Source organism: Phodopus roborovskii, unplaced genomic scaffold, assembly GCF_943737965.1.
Source record: "Phodopus roborovskii unplaced genomic scaffold, PHOROB, whole genome shotgun sequence".
Lineage (NCBI taxonomy): Eukaryota > Metazoa > Chordata > Mammalia > Rodentia > Cricetidae > Phodopus > Phodopus roborovskii.
Genome location: NW_026126409.1, coordinates 34,125,965 through 34,146,450, shown reverse-complemented (window position 1 = coordinate 34,146,450; position 20,486 = coordinate 34,125,965). Strand labels below are relative to the sequence as shown.

At 40.6% G+C, this 20,486-nt stretch overlaps 1 protein-coding gene across 1 annotated transcript in view; it reads left to right on the top strand.

Annotated features, from left to right (window-relative positions):
• Nucleotides 1–20,486, top strand: part of Mtus1 (microtubule associated scaffold protein 1) — an 88,230-nt gene that overhangs the window by 20,092 nt on the left and 47,652 nt on the right. Inside the window, exons 3-4 of the mRNA XM_051182315.1 lie at nt 11,322–11,453; nt 13,761–13,799. Coding sequence (XP_051038272.1) covers nt 11,322–11,453; nt 13,761–13,799 — 171 coding nt within the window. The remainder of the gene's footprint in view (nt 1–11,321; nt 11,454–13,760; nt 13,800–20,486) is intronic.

Sequence of the window (20,486 nt, the reverse complement as noted above, 5' to 3'; positions counted from 1 at the left end):
ATAGCTATAAAGAGGTTATCTTTTGTGTTTTAACCCTGAATTAATTTAGCACTTTATCTTCCTGAGTGTCCCTGCTGATTGCCTGCCTTATTTTAATGTTTATTTGTTACCAAGTGACCACAGTCACTGCTTCCTGCTCTAGTGAAAATTCCCATTCCTTTTGCTCTGGCTGGTGTGCCAGCCTCCTTATTTGTGCCCCATCTTTCTACTCTTCACTTTGGAAAGCTCTGCCCACCCCTCATGTGAGCAAATTCTGATTCAAATGCTGAACCTTCCAAACTTCTTTCCCGATCTTCCACTGTATTCACTACCAAAATTCAGGGTTAAAGTCCCTATCTGGTGTGTACTGCCTTTCTCCCAATTGTAAAACACCTGCCTCTCCAACCTCACTGAATGTGTGTGTGTGTGTGTGTGTGTGTGTGTGTGTGTGTGAGAGAGAGAGAGAGAGAGAGAGAGAGAGAGAGACTGACTGACTGAATCTCATCTACAAAAGTCATATATTTTTTTATTAAATAGGAGCTGAGACTTATGCTTTTCAGTGCTGAAGTCTGTCAATGATGTGTTAAATCTGTTTGCTCCTGACTGGTTTCTAGTTCAGATATAAGAAATTACCTTGACTGGTCGATGTTTTAGCTCTGGAAACTGCTATCATTCCTTTAAAGGTGTTTCTCTTGCAGTGTGGACTTGCCTACCTTTCCCAGGCTGGTCCTTAGAATAGGCTAAATCAGTGCTGGAAGACTGGCAATGCCCTCACGAAGGCCTTAGGGCTTTGTCTTGCAGAATAAAATATTTAAGAGAAGTAGCAAGACAAAGGAGGACCATTGAGGAGTTCATTCTTTGGCTTTCATTTCCTGCCCCAGGAAGCATATCCATTATGAAATCATGAATTTTCCAGTAGTAAAGTGTCTGTCTTCATAATAACCATATAAAAGCTACGAATGAAGGCATTGACTTCATTTCTTCCTTTAGAGAAACAAAAAGGATTGACAACTGGCTACTGTTTGCAAATGAACTGGAGTAAAATAGTAGTTACTGGAATCTACCTTGTCCATCCAGTTTATCCTTTTCTTGGTTTCCGGATCTATTTTGTATTGGGTGTCATATGTTTGAATGTGGTCCCGTTGGCTTGAGTGTTTATTTTTATTTGTGCTCATCATCCAAAGAAAATGCATACAAATAAGCATTTAAACAGTAATCATTGATGGAGGGAAATTTTCTTACACTTGGCTTTCCCTTTCCCAATGTGCTCTGTCTTGCTATGCCCTGTGATAGTCCCAGAATAGTACAGTCTATTTGTCTACAACTGCTTAAACTTTATATATGTGATTTTTTTCTTTGTTCACATTCCTGAACTAGAAGAATTAATATTGTGGAAATGGCTAGATTAAAAAAAATGAATCTACATAGGTTAATCATAGGTTAATAATTAAACAGTCCCAATTCATTAGGAACTAAAAAAAGACCACAAATAGCCAAAGCAATCCAAAAGAGTAAGGAACATGGCTGGAGGTATCACAATTTCCAACCGTAAATTATACTATAGATAGTGACAGAAGACAGCCTGGCATAAAAACATAAACTTGGACCAATGGAATAGAATGAGGAAGAATCTGTACATAAAAGGATGGAACCTAATTGACAAAAAAGACAAAAAACCATGTAGTGGAAAAATAGTGCAGACAGACCTGGATGTCTACCTACAAAAGAATGAAATTAGATTCCTATCTTTCAGTCTGTACTCAAAAGTAGATCAAAGATCTTAATGTAAAGCCCAAAGCTGTAAGAGAGAACCAGTAAATATTCCTGAGGACAAAGGCTAGGCAACACGTTTCTGAACAGAACACAGTGACACGGGAACTAGCCGCAAGTATCTGTAAGTGGGATGTCTTGAAACTAAAGGTTTATGTGCAGAAAAAGAAGCCACAATCTGGACAAATAGCTCCCAAAATGGGAGAACATCTTTGCCAGCTATGCTGTTGACAGGAAGCTTATACCCCAAACAAACTGCAAGAATTAGAAACCAAGGAAATAAAATGGTCACTCGATAAAATGATCTAGTGGAATGGACAAGTCTTAATAGAAGACATGCATAAGACTGATAACTATTAAGTGTTAATATCCCTATTCATCAGAGAAATGTAAATTAAAACTACTGTAAGCTGCAGCCTTACCCCAGTCAGAATGGCTGTCATCAAGAAATCTGACAAGTGTTGGGGTGGGGATGTGGGGAGAGGGGGGCCCTTACTCATTTCTGGTGGGAATGCCAATCAATACACTTCTCTGGAAATCAGTTTGGAAGTTACTAAAAGTAAGAGTAGAACTGCCCTATGACCCAGCTATCCCATGTTTGGGAATATACTTGAAGTCTATTCCTGTCACAGAGATTCTTGATGTCCATGTTTTATTGCTGCTCTATTTGTGGCAGCAAGGAAAATGAACCAACTCTCTATGTCTATCAACAGATAGAAGGATAATGAAAATGTGGTATGTATACAAAATAGAGTATTATTTAGCTGTAAAGAAAAGTGAAATCGGCCGGGTGCACACCTTTAGTCCCAGCACTCGGGAGGCAGAGGCAGGCAGATCTCTCTGAGTTAGAGGACAGCCTGGTCTACAGAGCTAGTTCCAGGACAGGCTCCAAAGCAATACAGAGAAACCCTGTCTTGAAAAACAAAACAAAAACAAAAATAAAAACAAAAAGTGAAATCATAAAAATTCCAGGAAAATGGGTGGAGTTGCAAAATATATTGAAGTCACCCAAATTCAAACAGAAAAGAATCACACATTCTCCCTCATATGCAGATCCTAATCTGGAGTGTATGTATGTATGTTTACATGTATATATGTAAGTAGCTCAACTATGTATACACTGACATTTAGAAAGGAGGCCAAGAGCGTCCTATTAGGTGATGGGGAAGAATACAGCACAGGCAAAAGGAGTCATTAGAGAATGTAAAGCTACTTTTTGCAGAATCATATTGTTTTTCTTTTTTTCATGTCTATAAAAATGAAAATGATAGTCAAAATCTTAAGCCCTGATTGGAGCTCCATTGCTACAGAATGACTGTTCTGATGTTGGAATTCGGGGACTGGGCAAGTGTGTGTTTGAGGGGTTAGCTCAAACCAGCTGCATGCCAATTTTGTGAGTTAATTAGAACAAAGTGATAGTGATCAAAATTGTGAAAAAAATGGCACTTTGGCAATGCATCTCCCATTTTACTTGGTGTCACCAAGTGCCTTTCTGTTGTACTCATGGGGTACATGCTCGTTTACATGACATTTACTTCTATGACCACCTTAGATTCCCCTTAGCACCAAGTGAAAATGCTAGGCATGTTGGCAAAGCAATACCTGTTCGGCACTCGCTGTCTCTGTGTGGGCTCGCTCTTCTCATAGCCCAGGCTCAGCTTTGAACTTGTCCTCCTCTGACACTGTTCGTTTTTTCTTTTGTCATTTGACTGGAATCTCTGGTATGGTGGAAGGTTGATGATTGAGCATCAGATGCACCACCTGTGATCCGCTTTCTCACATATGTCAGTCAGAGGAATGATGGTTGGGCATCAAACTCTTCATTGGTCAGATACGTGGCCCAAGCAAACTGTTCTCCATGCTTTTATAAAGTAACAACATAACAATAATACGCTATCAGGATTAGTCCCAGTATTTGTGTGATTTTGGGTGACTGGAGAGATAGTAGAAGTATTTGCCATGCAATCATGAGAACCTATGTTTAATACCTAGTATCTTCATAAAGAAGCCAGGTTGGGGAAGGAAGACAGGCAATAGCCCAGCAGCTTAGCCTAACTGACAAATTCCAGGTCAATGAGAAACCCTGTCTCAAAAATCATGGTGAACAGCCCTGAGGAATGACATCCACAGTTGACCTCTCTCTAGCTTCCATGTGCATCCATACTTGTGCACACATACTTCCTGCTCATATGTGCACCACGTGAGCATACACATACTTGAAAGCCAGGTGTAGAGGCACATGTCTGTAGTCCAGGTACTCTGGATACTGAGGCAGGAGGATTACCTGAGCCCAGGAAGCTGGGCAACATAGCAAGACTCTTTCAAAGTTAAGTTTTTGGTGAAGGGATAGGACTGGATGGACTTATCAAGGGTTCCCTTAGAACCTTCCTGAAGAAAGTGCTTAAGGAAGGTCGGGGGACGGTGATGAGAATGGGTGAGTGTGCTTCTGGGCAGGCTGTGGATTAGATTGAGAATGGTGTAAACCTGAGGCAAGCTAGGAAAGGTCTGTGAACCTGTGATGCTGTCAGAGGCAGTACTGGAAAGATACTTGTATATTCAGAGCTTGCTAGGCCATGACTGACTACGCTGTGGCCTAACATATTTGATCTGTTTGCCTCACCCTGGGCATTGTTTCTGGAGATGTCTCTGTGGGGATGTTTTTTGCTGACAGGGCAGCAATTTGTTTAAATTTATATTCTAAAGATCTACTTTTCCATTCCTCTAAAGGCAAGTAGAAACTATTGGCATAAAAAATAAAAAGCTGAATGGGTGTTTATTTAAATGTGTAACATGTGCTGTAACTGTTAGTAAAGAGTTGTATTTAATTCGTAGACTTAAGAGTCAAAATGCTTTGTAAAAATGATGACTTGGTATCTCCGTGTAGATAGTGAGAGACATTCACTCCTGACATGGAAAGAAAATTGATTCAGCAAACATCTGTGGCAGCTCACTCTCTGGTCCTTGTAAACTTCAAGAGAGAGGTTGGATTAGGAAGGCTGCTGTTCTCAGAACTTTAAAGACTAGTGTTGAATATGCTCACGAAGCAAATATGAGGCATGAGCTTAATTGACAACAGCTAGGGCTGGCAGGGGACACTTGTGGAGAAGCCATGGTTCTCAACAATGCAGCTCAGACTTAGGGAAATTTTGAAGGTACTGGGCGTTGGACCCAGGGCCTGACACACACCAGGCAAGTGCTCTGCTGATGAGGCAAGCCAGGGAACACAACATTCTGGCATCACCACCTTCTATGCCATTGATAAATTATGACACTATTATTTTCTTTAAAGGGCTTTCCAACCCTTGATGCTCTATAGGTCTGTGATGCTATCAGCATGGAGAGACTTAGTGCCAGCACATAGGGAGAAGAAAACATGACTCCAGTGTTTTGAAGATCGTATAATGAAAGGGAAATGAAGAGAAAATTAGTATAAACAAATCAGAGAATGTCCAAGTTGAAAGACAGTAAGGAATCCAGTGTAAGTGGGGTTGGGATTCGGGAGGGGTGGGGCAGAGTGTGAGAATTTCAGGTTCCTTCTCATGTAAGTCCTTGAGTAAAGTACATAAAATAGGCCTGCAGAGAGAGAGAGAGAGAGAGAGAGAGAGAGAGAGAGAGAGAGATTGAAGAGTTATGACCAAAGAGTAGAGTTTGGGAAATGAACATTTAGGTGGTGTGACATCTTATAGTTTTTCTAAGTCATCAGAGGATAAGAAGCATACACACACACACACACACACACACACACACACACACACACACACACACACACACACACACGGGTCCCTGGAAGCCTTTTTCCAGCAACACTTCTCACATTAAGTTTGTCAAATAAACTGTAAAGATGAAAAAATTAGTAAGCACAGCACCACCTGCTGTTCAGCTCTTAGCATTTCTTCAACTGCATTTTTGTTTGTTTTGAGTGCTTTTAAATTTTTAATTCTGTTTTTAATATACCTACTTCGTGTGTGCATGGAGCAATTTGCTTGTTTTAATGTTAAAATGGCCAGTATTATGTCAATTTAGTTCTGCTTTGACCACAATTTTACCAAAAGTCTCCTTCCTGAATGATTCTTCTGCCTTCTTCACTTGAGAGATGTGTGAGTTAATTACTTCCAGTTATAAGCTTCCAGCCACATTTCTCATAGCCTAATTGGTTTATCTTTTGCTCATGAAGTGTGTATGAAGCTCTTATCTCTCATCTGAAGCACCCTGCCTGGCTTGAAAGCCTTACAACCTTCTTGGGTGAATTTGCCCAGAACCACTTCCTATACCCAAAGCATGCTCGATGTTCAGGAAGCATCTGGTCTGTAGCCAGCACCCACAACAATGATATGAGCACCCACAGACATTATTGTAAGTCAGACTAATGTCACACTTTGTGTGGAGATTCTGCACATTGTTGTAACTGCTCTGGAAGCTGGCAGGAATACAAGTTCTTAGGAACAGATTTCTTTGGGTGAATGAACCTGAAATGGTTATGTGTTTGCATCTTGAAGTATGTTAATCTGAATTGATGGGATTGTGTGGGGCTATTTGGCGGGTTGGGGGGAGGTGAGGAGGGGGAGTGGGGAGAAGGGAAGGGAAGTAGCTGGGGCTCTAAGTGGTCCAATTGGAAAGCAGAAATCCACCACCGCAGTTTTGTTCGGTTTTTGAAAGACTGTCTTGTAAAAGTGCTTTGTAATTTCTCTGTCTCTCCTCTCTCTCTTCTTTCTTTAGATGCTAGTTGCCAGTGAGGTATAGATTATTTATCTTTAAGCTTAATCATACTGTGGAAGTTTCTGTAAATTCTGTTTTCAGCATGTCAAGTGGGCAAACAAGCTAAGCCCCTGCTCTCTCCCTCTCCCCCTCCCTCTTTTATTCAAATGAAGTATTCAGAACAGTGCTTTTTGTTTTTTTTTCCTTGTGCTTTTTTTCTCTTTTCTCCTTAAATTTCCTCACAAAAGAATTCATGAAGTAGTTAAGAAACTTTGGAGGATCTGCTGTGCCCAGGCGTCTCAGTAGGTACAGGGAGGGGGTGCAGGGTACAGAGCGATGTCATTATTAACAAGATGCAGATGAGAAAGGTACAGACGGCATGTTTGTGAGGAGGAGCTGGAAATGTGAGTGTTTTGCTTGAATGACAAATCCATGCCTCGTGTGTGTGTGTGTGTGTGTGTGTGTGTGTGTGTGTGTGTGTGTGTAAATGGGGCCAAAGCCGTTGAACCCTTTGGGTGCCAAACAGCATCACAGGGCTACTGTGGTCTTTTAGGGGACATAATTTAGGCTCAGAGATTGTTTTACAGGTCCAAAGTCACACAGCAAATAAGTGACAGAATGGTTTATGAACACTAGGCATTGAGTTAGTAACAAAGGACACATTTCAAACAGGTCACTTAATGCAGCAGCTGGTCTCATGGGCATGTAAAGGGCTGCATAGCGGCAGCTGACAAGTACTAGAATGTATTACTTAAACAGAGTTTAAGTTATCTGCCTATTGTTTGAAACTTAAAGTGGTGGAGGAAACCCCAGAGGGTTTGCATGTAACACATAATTCTCTGTGAATGTGAAAAGATGACTCACATATATATGTATTATTCTACAGTAGTCTCCCATCCAGACTTTGTCCTACAGTGGAAGTTTAAAAATAAAATAAAATAAATTATCTACCCTGCCAGAATCACCAAGACGCCCTAAAAGCCCCGTGGTATTATTTGTGGCACTGGGAGCCTTCCGTAATATCATACCCAGCATTTTTTATTGAACAGCCATGTTTATTTGGCCACTGGCCATCCAGGAGTAGCACATCTGACCTTCCCAAGGAGGTTGTGAAATGCTTTTGTCCTTCCTTTTTGTCCTTTAACAAAAGCGTTTCCCGTGCACCCACAGAGCCTGTCTAGTGGCCATGTGTCCCTCTCACAGATTTAAGCATTCACATCAGTGAGTCTCTTTCTTAGTCTGATTTGCTAGCCGGGTTTAATCTGTTCAGTGTAGTGCCTGGCAGCTACAGTTCTCCCCCTCCCCATCCTAATTCACTGAGAGCAAGCATGAGGGATGTGAGCGTGAACATGGCTGCAGCTTCCCCTGCCTGAGCTTGCTTCGATCCTTTTAAATGACTATACCAGGAGGATTTCGCAGTTGTACAGAAACTGATATTTCTTCACAGATCTTTATCAATTCTACACTCACACCCCCGGCTGGCTCAGAAAGGCACTATGATGCTACCTTATTGGCACTGCTGGTCGTGGGATCCTACAGCCTTTGTATAATTCCTTTGTTAGCCACGCTTACTAGGAAAAGAAGTAGGTCGACAGTTTCTCGTTTGATTCTTTGCTTTGTAAGCATGCTTAAATTCTTATTAAATAAATTGATTTAGGACCTCTTGGTTGTTAGCTTTGTTACTTGTGATTTCTGTTGATTGTGGGGTTTCTTGGTTGTATTTATGCATATTTAAGATGGGAAATGATCTGTTGGGAACTAGTTTTATTGTGTGTTTTCTGTGTGTTTGGGAATTTAAATTATAATTCAGCTTATCAATGTTCTGGTATGATTTTTATCCTATTACCAAAGATTACTTGATTGTGTATGTGACTGGCAGTTGTGTAAATATTTTTTTAAAAAAATTACTTTCTTAGAATTTAGGTGAAAGCATCAGATATCTTCAATTTCAGTTAATATGATTCACAAAGTATTAAATGTGTATGTGCTTTAAGAAAAAAAGCTACCTTAAAATATGAAAATCATTTTGAGCCAAAATTATCTTGCTGCTGGTATAGGGGGTTTCGTTAGGAAAGAAATTAATCTTTTGCTGGAGATCATGACTCTGGACAGCTTCAACATTGGAGTCTTTTAAAGGATGGTGCCTGCTTTCTTTAGTGGCATCAGTTAAGAATTTCACAGATAACCAACCACAGTGCTATTGGGAAGGTGGCATCTGGTCCTTAGTACTTGAGGTCCTCAGAAACAATGTTACCAAGTTATAAGTGGATTGAACAAAGATGTATAAAGCAATTTTTTGTATCTGTGAGTTTAGCAGGTTTGTTTGTTTTTTTTTCTCTAATGCATGCATAGGAAAAAAATTAAAGCAAAAAAAAAATAACCCCCTTTTAGATATTAGCATAAAGATTGAATGGTAGTTTTCTATACCAAATGTGACAGATCATTGTGCAATATGAAAGCAGGTCTTGAGAAAGTAGTTTTGCCACATTAGCAGGACTATGATGGCTAGAGATTTCCTTCCTCTTTCCCTTTGGCCACAAAGCATATTTATTTTTAAGAGACAGATGGTATGGGGCAATGGCAGAGAGGCAAACTAAAGCTATTTGTGCACCTTCAGCAATAGATCAGAAAGACTAAGTAAAGAAATGGGTCATCCTCTCTTCTACTTTGATGGCAGCCTGGCTAACAGGAAGTGACTATAGGAACAGGCACTCACCTGGGACTTGTTCTAGTTTCTATTAACTCTTGGTGAGTTGTACAATCATCTCTTAGCATCAGTTGTTGAATCTGATGAATGGGAAGGAAGAACTGGACCAACATCAGCATCCTTCCAGGAGCATGCCTCTGATTCGTTTTCTTCATTCACCGCAGTATGATAATGCCTCATCATTTGCAAGGAATGCACGTTGATTTGCCCAACTGACCCAAGTGGGCAGAAGGATGAATCTTCTGATCCTCAGTATTGTTTTTCTTGTGGCAAGAATGGTTAGTGAGTACGTCCTTATTTGTCAACACCAGAAAGCTGATAAGAACCTATAGTGTCAATCCAGATTCAGAGGAAAAGGCTGGTGTTTGACTAGTGATGTCTGGAAGAATGGAAAGGGGGTAGGCAGTGTGTGGTGCTGACTCCAGGTCACAAGACACATTGGTATGCACATGAGGCAATATGCGGATGATTACTAATCTTTGTTGTTTTTTAGTATCTTTCGATGATGTTTATGAGAAATTCTTGTAATTACAAAGTTGAATGATTTTTGCTTTTGAACTTTGGAAATTTAGACTTGAATGATTTGATTTTAAATCAAGGCAGGCAGACAATCTGGCACAGTGGAGAGCGTTAAGCCGATTCACAAAGAATTCCAGAAATGAGCAGAGTGTTGATACGTGTAGTTCAATAAAACAAAAACTCATTTCAACTTAGACACCAGAATGTAGTAAGAAATGCTAGTTTGCAAGTCAACACTGGGACCAACAAGAAGCACTTTGCTAGCAGGAAAATTGCTGCTTCTGAAACTGTTACTGCATTCTCTTTTATTTCTGTCTTCTCCATTTCTTAGTCCACTTGCAACATATCCTGTTATTAACTGAACTGAATTCTTCAACTGAATTTTTCAACATTGGAATAAGTGACTGCTTTGCTGCTGAGAGGAAAAAAGTTGCTTTAAGACAAGCAAGTCTGAAATCCATTTGTTATAACAAAAGGGGCTTCTTGGATGGGATTCGAGTAGGTTAAGCACCTACTGAAATCCAATGCCCATTTGTCATGAAATGTTAGTGCTGTCACACCACTGTGTGTCCTTTAAAATGTGATGTACACCACCTTGTCCATTAGCATCCTGCTAAGTTTGGAAAGTCCCACTGTATAGGTTCTGGGCAAGGTGAGAATTGGAAAGCAGGACAGAAACTAGGCAAAAGCTTGCCAGCAGGAGGGTGCATTTGTCCCGATCTAATATTAGGGATGCTATCTGGGCAGAAGGTGAGCTAGCAGATGGCTTGGTACAGATACTGTGTGAGGACTAGGAGAGCATCTGATGTGTGTGAACATTATTGTTGGTGGGGGTCATTTAGCCTAATGAGAAAATTAACTGTTGACTTCACATTATTTGTTTGTGAATCACCCTTTGCTAGATAGAGAGTATGAAGAAAGGGGTCAAAGTCAGTAATTCAATCCTGTTCCACAGAGCGTACACTAAAATTGAAATGATGCAGAGATAGTAATATGGCTCCCACACTAGGCTGATGCTCATTCATGTGGAGCATTGTATACTGGGGGAAAATTATGTATTGAATGGTGGAATAAAACTGTATGCCAAGAATTATGTGTTGACAATTTCTTAGGGGAAAAAAAGTTCAGGACTGTAAGCAGAGGAGGAGAGATTTTGTGTTTTCATGTAGATGATTGTTTTTCCTCCTCACTTTGAGGCTGGACACCTTTGTAACAGGGTGGATGCTGGCAGCTTGACTTCTCACTGCAGAACTGCAGATTCTTTGAAAACCTTGGAAGCCACTGAGGATTTTGTATGCTATTGATCTTCTTAAACTTCATTAACACCAGCCACTTATAGTCTATGTTGTCTTTACAGAGAGGGATGCTTTCTTGTGTATGCATGGGATATGGTTTTGTTACATGCATGGGAAGCCATGTATCTTCTACCTTTTGTGTGAGATAAAAGCCAAGCTGGAAATAAGCATAAACTTGGGGGCTATGCAAGGAAACAAAATGTAGGCTTTTGCATTTATTTTGCGTAATTTAGGCCAGATACTACCTCTGCTTTCTTGACACACAGTAATTATTGTTGTATGTAGTCTCTCTGAAATAAATATGGGGGATTTGTTTTTATGTGTTAAATAGATGTGATTTTTCTGTTTTGTTATAGCTGGTAATGCTGCTGTCATCAAGTATGAAGAGAAAGCTCCCAAACAAACCTTCCAGAATGGGTCAGGAGCCTTATATCTGAAGCCTTTGGTCCCCAGAGCTCACGCACACTTGCTCAAAACTCCTCAGAAAGGTATTGTCTTCATAGTGATGAAAAGGAAACTAAAGAATTTAAAATTCTGTGGCTTTTAGGAAGTCAAATTTTGACAAGTAGGTTTATGGTACATGTAACAATTACTTCTATGTTTAAAAACCCATTGAGTAAGAAAATTTTAACAATGAGATGCTCTTGTTCCAAGAGTCTGTAAATTCTATAGATAAAGTGCAATAATAAAAATCAGTAGGTAGGAGCTAGAGAGATGTCTGTGGTTAAAAGCACTGACTGGTCTTGCAGAGAGAGGACCCAAGTTCAATTCCCAGCACCCATGTAGTGGCTAACAGCCATATATATCTCCAGTTCCAGGGGATCTGATGCTGTGCTCACTCTAGATCCCAGGCTGCACAGGCACTACACATACATGCACACAGACCCACATGCAGGTGAAACACCCATCACATAAAATAAGAAATAAAGCAAATCCCAGAAATCACCAGGTAGAACGGAGATGTCTGAGGAAGCTAGCAAATAATACTAGCATCCAGTTATTCTAGGATGAGCCCTAGATGAAATGGGAGATGGAGGAGCAAGGAGCATGGGCTATTTCCTATCTGATCCTATGGTTCATGTCTGTTACCTTCTTCTCTTGTTCAAAGGGAAGCTCTTTGTATCTGATCTTCTGTGTTACTCACTTTGAAATTGCTGTGGCTACTAAGAGAGCATGAGACTGGAGAGATGGCTCAGACACTGCTTTTCCAGAGGTCCTGAATTCAGTTCCCAGAAACCACATAGTGGCTCACAACCATCTGTAATGAGATCTGATGCACTCTTCTGGTCTGCAGGCAGACATGCAGAGAGAATACTGTATACATAATAAATAAATCTTTAAAGAGAGAGAGAGAGAGTGCGCGCGTATGCAGTGTGTGATATCTGTGTATACCTAACCTACAGTATTTCCATGTAGCCTTGTCACAGCTGAGAGCTTGACAAAGCTCTGCTCATAGGTCTTTGAAAGCTTGTTTATCTGGAAGAATAGGGGAGGCCCATATTTATGTCAGAAAATTGCAAAAGCAGTCAGCAGCCACTGAGGCATCCCCTCCCAGTATTCTCTCTGCATATGTGTGTGTGTGTGTGTATGTAGATATATATATATATATATATATATATATATATATATATATATATATATGGTTAATTTTCAAACAAATACAAATGTGCTTTTATTTCAGGACAGTGAGCACAGTGGTTTCATCTTTGTATGTATGCAGTTGTGTACATATGCTAGCTTACATGTAGCAATGCTCTTTTCTTTCTACTGGGTTGAAGGGGGAAAAGACCAAAAATAAGGGATTGGAGGAGTCCTGATTAGGGGGAGTCCTATTTAGAGGTGTGTTATTCATTGTGCCATCAGAATCTTATTTGTCTTCTATACAGCTCTGAGGCATCAGATGGTCCCTTGCTAGGATGGCATTAATATTGGAAACTGTGGTTTCTGAAGCCCTATACTACCTCCCAACAGTAACTAAAAGTAAACCCTGTGATGGAGCTTTGACCCTGAGGTGACTTTCAGAGGACAATTAGAGACCCCACTGATAACTGTAAAACAGGGCAAGCTGATTTTCTAAAGGGCCAGCCCTTGAGTCTGCAAGTGTCTCACTGAGGCTTGATTTGAGAGAAGGGAGTCAGTACTTTCCATTTATGATGGCCACATACTCTCAAGAGATTATCCTCTCTTTAAAATTCCACAGATGGACTGTGGCAGTTCTAACCACCTACGGATGGCTATTCACTGTTTGATGGCAAATACAGGCACTGCAAGCATCTACCTGTTTGGTTCTTGGCTGAGTTTCTATTGCCTCAGTCCAGAGAAAAAGTTCCAGTGTATTTCTTCCTCACAGCTGCTGAATAGAAGGCAGCCCCTTGGGGAGGCACAAACCAGCAGCCCTCTTGTATAAAATGTCACCTGTTTCCTATGTGCAGTAGAATAGGGAAAGTGTGAGTTCAATATTGCTAAATGAGTGTCTCTTGGTCATCATGTGTGTAGCTCAGAGGTGCAGTGTTCTCCTAATCTGTGGGGCCCAGGATTCAGATACTAGAATAAATAATAAATGAATTGCTCTTATTAACAAATTAGATATTTACAATATTGTCTATATTTGAAAAAAAGTATGCTTGATAAAGCTGTTTGCATCTTGGGATTTTCTCAGTGGTTAGCTCAAACCTGAAATTTAAAGGTTAATGGAGGGCTTTTGAAAAAAAGAAAACCACTGTGATTTACAAAATGGCTTAAGTTGTGTATAGTATTTTTCTAATAAAACACATGTTTTATCTTTCGCATTCTAGGTCCTTCAAGAAAGAGTCTATTTACAGCTTTTAATTCAGGCAAGTGACTACTTTAAGCATGAGTAGATTAAAAAAAATACTTTGAAAGGGAATGATCAAACATATTAGAATTTGTTTATAGTGACTTTACTGGTAGGCTTTTAAGTCAAAATTCAGGCTTTAAGGTTTAAGTAAATAACTGCATATGACATGGCATTTGGGAAGCATGACTGAGTTTCTAATGGAAGAGGACCTTTCATTATATAGATAAATTTACCTTAAAATGATTTTCCAAATAATGGTTCATGTAAAATAAAAAAGTGACACTTCTCCAAATCTATTTTAAATTGCATCATCTTTAATTATAGAACTGTCTTAAGATGCCATTTTAAAACCCCTTGTATTAGGTCGGCAGCTCTGTGTTTATGGTGCCCCACCCCCGCTCAGGTCCCCTTGGTTGGGCATACATCTCTAAGACAGTCTGTAACTTAAAACACATATTTAACTACATTGAGAGTCTCCTACTCCCTTTTGAGGAGCCACAGATTTTATGAGATGTGTTCTTTGGAATTTGTGTGTATGGCATGCAGGACTGACTGCAGTCAGCTGTGCAGTGCCTACGTGCTCTTGTTTTATATTACAGCAGTAGTGCAGTCGTGTGGATTCAAAGCCCACTGCACGTCAGAACAGAAAGCCGGGAAAAAGAAGGGCTACACTGCAGTTGCTGTCCAGGTTCTCATAGTGTCTGCACAGGATGCAATGGGAACCAGTTGTAAGCATGGTTAGTTACTTTCACAACTGGAGGCTGACATGAAATTTGCTTGAGTCTCAACGAGGAAATGTTGCTGTGTGTGGCTTTTGAAGTAAAAATACTTATAAATGTTGAAGTCCCATTTTGTCACATACCGCATAGCGGTCAGTTTTAATGAGTCACCTGGTGTAAGTGCAATAACAATTAACCTCTTAGATGTTTGAGTTGGTTCGATATATCAATTCATGTTTCCATTATATCTTATAGTCATGTCTGTGATGTTTCTTGTGGCAGGTTTTTTAAAATGGCATTAATAAACTAAAGCACCTGCATATTATAGTCACTTGGACCATTGTTATTGTCAATGAGCTCCACACTAGCTTCTGGTATGATCCGAGATGGAACAGTGCTGACCATACACTAGTCAACCTCAAGTTTTACTTAATTTTTTAAGTTTATTTTTCAATTTTAAATTTCATGTATTTATTTTATTTGAATTTGTAAAGATTTTTCTTTATGTGTGTTTTGCCTGGAGTAAGCCAGTGCACCACAGGCATGCAGTGAGTGTCCTGGGAGACCAGGAGAAGGTATCGGATCCCCAGAACTGGAGTGACAAACAGTTGAGAGCCGCCATGCAGATTCTGGGAGCTGAACCCAGGTCCTTTGAAAGAGTAGGGTGCTCTAAACCTATGAGCCATCTCTCTAGCCCCTCTTTAATTTGAGGGGGGCGGGGGAGGAAATAGTTGTGATGTTCTACCATTATTTCAGTTTTACAGTTAGAGAAATTCTGTTACCTTAGACAGGAAAGGACAGAAGAAAAGACTTTGTCAGGCTCGGGCATTGGTGAAAATCTTGGTTCTCCATTTGCTATTCGTGGTCCGACTTTGGCTACTTCCTCAGTCCCTCCAGAGCTGGCAGCATGGGAATGTTTAGCAGATAAATCCTAGTATGGGAATTATTTTGATCATGTAGAATATTTTTATCCCAGGCTCTTAACTGGTAACTGGTAACTAATCCTGCTGCCCGGGCTGATAAGTTGGACAGTTCTCATTGTTGCTACAGTTTCAGTGGCTTTATTTTAGAGGTGACCCCCTGCCGCCCCCCACTCCATTGTTGAGTTCCATGAACTTCTCAAAGCAATTGAGAAAACCTATCCAATGCCATGAACCACCTCCCTGGGTTATAGCTGTTGTGATTTTATTTAAAGCTTATGATGCTGTGAGATTCTAGGCAACAATGGCTCTAAATAAAACATGCTTGCTGTTTATGAGGAAGATGGTACACACCACAGCATGCTATTATTACTTGCTTTCGACACTCATGGGAGCTGTTTGGGATACCATAGGCATCCAAGTTGGGTTTATCCTGTTTTCTGTTTTGTGCACCATCCCTGTCAGGTGCCATGATGTCTGTCTTGGAAGTAGAAATGCCTGCTCCTTCTGCTCCATTTCATAAATATAGCCCATGGCTTTCTGCCTCTCCTTCCTCCAGTGTCAGGAGGTGGCCAAGGGCAGTAGACCTGCTCTGGGGTGGCAATACAATGCTGCCACTCTGTGCACCTGCCATCTTTTCTTATTGCATGTTCATGATCTCAGCTCTGCCCTTGTGCCGGAAGGGCAGACACCATTTATATACATGAAAAATTTGTGCTCCGTTAGGAAGAATGGGTCATTTAGTGAATCGCACTGTAACAATGGCTACCTTTTTGACCTTAGCTAGATCTCTTCACACTGGGCACATGAATGTACTCCAGACAGAAGGGTTTTATGTGTACAAAAGAATAAAAGCACCATAAACAAACACCTGAATAGAGAAGGCCTTTCCTGGAACATGGGTGTAATAATAGAGATTAATAATTATGACAGCCATATGATTTGAGCTTTGGTTTGTTTAATAGATAATGTAACCACACTTGTTCTTCACAGTCCCTGTGGAAAAAGTCAGTGTGCAAAATTTGTGGGGAGCCAAATGAGACCCCCCAAATAACTAGACACAATCTTGTGGGGAGAAACAAAGCTGGAAACAAAAGTCTTGCTTTCAAGTCTATCAGTTTATAATTTAAATGACATGGGGCTGGCACAAAGGTGGGTACCAATGCAATGGAACAACCCAGAAATAAGCCCAGAGGCATACATACGGTCCATTGAGCATTGACAAAACTGCCAAAAATACCCAGTTAGAAGAACTATAGTTTGAGGAGAGCTAAATTGAGAAGTGAAATTGAACTTCACCTCACCTCATATGCAGAAAACAATCCAAATGACATAAAATAAGACCGAAAATTGAAAAACTCTTAGAAGGAAATGAAAGGTCAAGGCTTTCATGGCTCTGTGATTGATCACAGCCTCCTGGTTTGATACCAGAAGCACGAGACAGGGGAGACTATATAGAGTGCGATCTTCTGCAGAGCGAGGGAGACAGCCAGAAGCACGACAAGTGGCCTTCAGGAGGCCATATATCCACCAAGGGCTGATCTACCAAAGTGAAATCAGGATATGGAAGAGATTTGAGCTCCCACGTTCTTTGCAGCATTATCCCCAATAACTGGATATAAGAATAGGTTAAATGTCTGTGAGATACAGAAGATGTGGTATGTCCATACAGTACTATACAAAGGAAATGGTGCCAAGGAGATGGCTCAGTGAGTAAAAGTACTTCTGTGAAAGCATAAGGACATGTAGTGTGAGCATCCATAATCTGAGCACTCTTATGGGGAGATAGGAAGTGGGAGATAAAGGATTCTCTGCAAACTCTGGCCCAGCTAGCTTGACATACAAGGAAGAAAAGAAGGGAAGGGGAGGGAAGGGAAGGACAGAACAGATGAACAGACAGACAGATGGACAGACGGATAGATGATCAATCTAGAACAGTTGATGACAAAGCCTGATGCCTGGAGGTTGTCCTCTGCCCTCCCCATGCACTCTGTGGCATGTGTGTCACTCACAAGCAGACAATGCACAGGAGAGAGGGGTAATGATGCTAACTGACTTTGTTTACATTTGGTATCTAAAATAGTCAGAATAGTCCCAGAAGGTGCAATGGTTTCTGGGCACTAGCAGATGCTTGCCAAGAGATGAGAAGTTGTTCTAGTTTGTTATTAAAGATGAAGATGCTACAACACTGTTACAACATAACACAGGCTTAAAATTTGAGGGCAGATTTTGTTCTTGCTACAACAGCAGAAGATGAATACAAACAACTAGACAGGGAAAAAAATGTGTGGCTAGAAAACACAGAAAAGAAATGTTAACTGACTTAGAACTTTGCCCTCTCTTCTTTGACCTGTGTTTTGTTTTTCTCTTGTCCTTCATGCAAGTACCTGGTGGAAGGCAAATAAAGAACAGGAGCATACCAGAGCTTATCATGAGAGTGTTAGTTTAGGAGCCATTGCATAGAGCACAGCCTTTTGGCATATATGATCAGAATGAGCCTAGGAAGAGATAGTGTTGTTTATTGCTTTTCAGAATTCTTTAAAAGAGAGGGAAATGGAGGCCAGGGAGATGGCTCTGCAAATAAGAGACTGGCTATTCAAAAAACAACCTCCCCCCCAACAAGAAACCCAAAACCCCACCACCAACAACAAAAGCCAACTGAAGTTTAATCCTTATGATTTGTTCCATGTTAAACACCAAACTTTGCTTCGCTTGTTTTCCTGACAACTTTGCCAAGCTTTTTTCTGACCCTTTTCAGACTACAAAGTAACACCCAACAACTTTTCTCTTTGCACTCATGCTGGATGGCCACCAGGGGGCAGGTGAAGTTTGGGAAAGAATTGAAATTGAGCAGTTTGAGACTTGGTGTATTAGCAAGCTTGGACTTTGTGCAGGCATTTGGCTTGGGCTTTTCTTCCATTGACATTATTTCTATTATTTCAGGTTATTGATGGTTACTGAGAGTTACTGTGCGGGGTGGGGGAATAGTTTAATGATAGTTCATGCAGTTAAGTATTTTTTTTCTCATTTTAAATTTATTTTGTGTATAGATGTTGCACATGTATGTGTGTCTGTGCACTACATGCATGCATGGGGCCTGAAAAAGGGCAGAGAGGTCCTTGGATCCCTTGGGAACTGGAGTTACAAACATTTGTGAGCTGTCGTGTGGGTGCTGGGAACTAAACATGGGTCCTTTGGAGGAGCAGCCATTTCTGTAGCTCCTTAATATAAAATGTTTAATGTATATGACTAATTGGTGAGTGCATTGCTTATGTCTTCCTTTGGGTAGGACAATTTAGAGTTTATTGTTAACTACCCCCCACCAAAAAAAAACCCAAACCCACCTAAAACAAAAACAAACACAGCCTTGACTGTATGGATGATATTGTATCTATTTGTAATAACAATATTCTTTATTATTCTGTTTATAATTTTGATGATCACTGATATCTTGGGTTGTCATTTTAACATACTTTCATGTTTTTGACAGTACAATGATAGCATTTTTTATTTTTAATTCTCAGAATTTGGGGAAAGGGTTTAGACTTATTAAAATTAATAACCTGTGATATAACATAGGCAAATGGTATCTAAAAGTTCTGGTTTTAAATCCTTGGTGATTGGTGTTTCTGTTGCCATGGATGAGGTTCGTTTAGGAGATCCATTGGCTGTGGGTATGTTCATTCATCCCCACAGAGACCCTCTGTGGGTTACTTTTTTTGTTGACATCCTCTGACCTGGTTGGGTATGAGGTGCCAGTGAGGAGGATGAGAGTTTGCTTTTTGTCGGTTTTAACATTTAACCAGTTGTTAAATTTTTAATTGTTTAAATTGTCTTTATCTTCTGGGTTTTTTGTTTTGTTTTGTTTTGTTTTGTTTTGTTTTTTAAATCTTCCTCTTAGAAACAGACCTGGTACAGAAATCACACTAACCTTTCGGTTTTAGTGAGGTCCTTAATGTGTGAGAGCTGGAGTTTTGACAACCTGTCACTAGCATCATAAAATGGGTTGGTTTTTGAAAGATTGGAAGTAGTTGTTGCCTGGAGGTTTTGGTTGTTTGCTTGCTCTTAAACCAAGCAATCAGGTTTGCATATAATGTTATAGGTAAAATACCAGGGGAATACTCAGAGGTAATAGTGTGAAGCTGTGCCATTAAGAAAATTAAATCCGTTCACAGATTGCTTTAATGAAATCTTAAGTTTTGACTAGCTAATAAGCAGACTTTAGACATATGAGGCAGTTAATTTCCCTTCACCCTGTTCCAAGAGTGACTGGATCTGCGACATCATTGGCTGTTACATAAAGCTCCTGAGACCACCCACTTTCTCCTCCCCTTTCCCATCCCTGATGGGAACCACAACAACCCAAGGCATGTACAGTGTGATGTAACTCAGGCTGCTTGCTTCCGGACCTGCTCCTTGCAGCCCTTGCTCAGACGAAAGGGCATTGTTTTTAGCTACATCTGGGAGTGCAAACGGAAGCCTGGAGCCCTGGGATAGCTAGCTCTGGCTTTCTTTTTCCTTTGAGTGGCCTGACCTTAGCTATGTAGGGCTTGTTTTTCTCTGGCTGTATCTCTTGGCCTGGAAGAGTACTGAGTTGGAAAGAGACAGCATGTGATGGTCTCTGGAAGCTGCTTCCCCTGAGAAGGCCTCTCACTTGCTCTGAAGACATGTTGTTGTCTCCCAAATTCTCCTTATCCACCATCCACGTCCGTTTAACTGCCAAAGGACTGCTTCGAAACCTTCGGCTTCCTTCGGGGCTCAGGAAAAGCACTGTCATTTTCCACACAGGTTGGTCATGTACAGATCTCTGCTCAGTGGCTGCTTAGGGGAGGGATGTACTGATCAACTCACAAATGCTTCTCAGATTTCTATGGAGACAGATAATTGGGAAAGAAAGCTCTCATTAATGAGAGGCTTAACAAACAATAAGCAGTTTTCTCTTATGTTGAGTGGGAGGGTGCTTTTGTTATTTGGAGGCAGCTGTAGGCTTGTCTGTGTTTATGGATGCAGGATGGTTGCCTTGGAACTTTCTGGTGCTTTTCTCTGCCACCGAATCTGTAAATA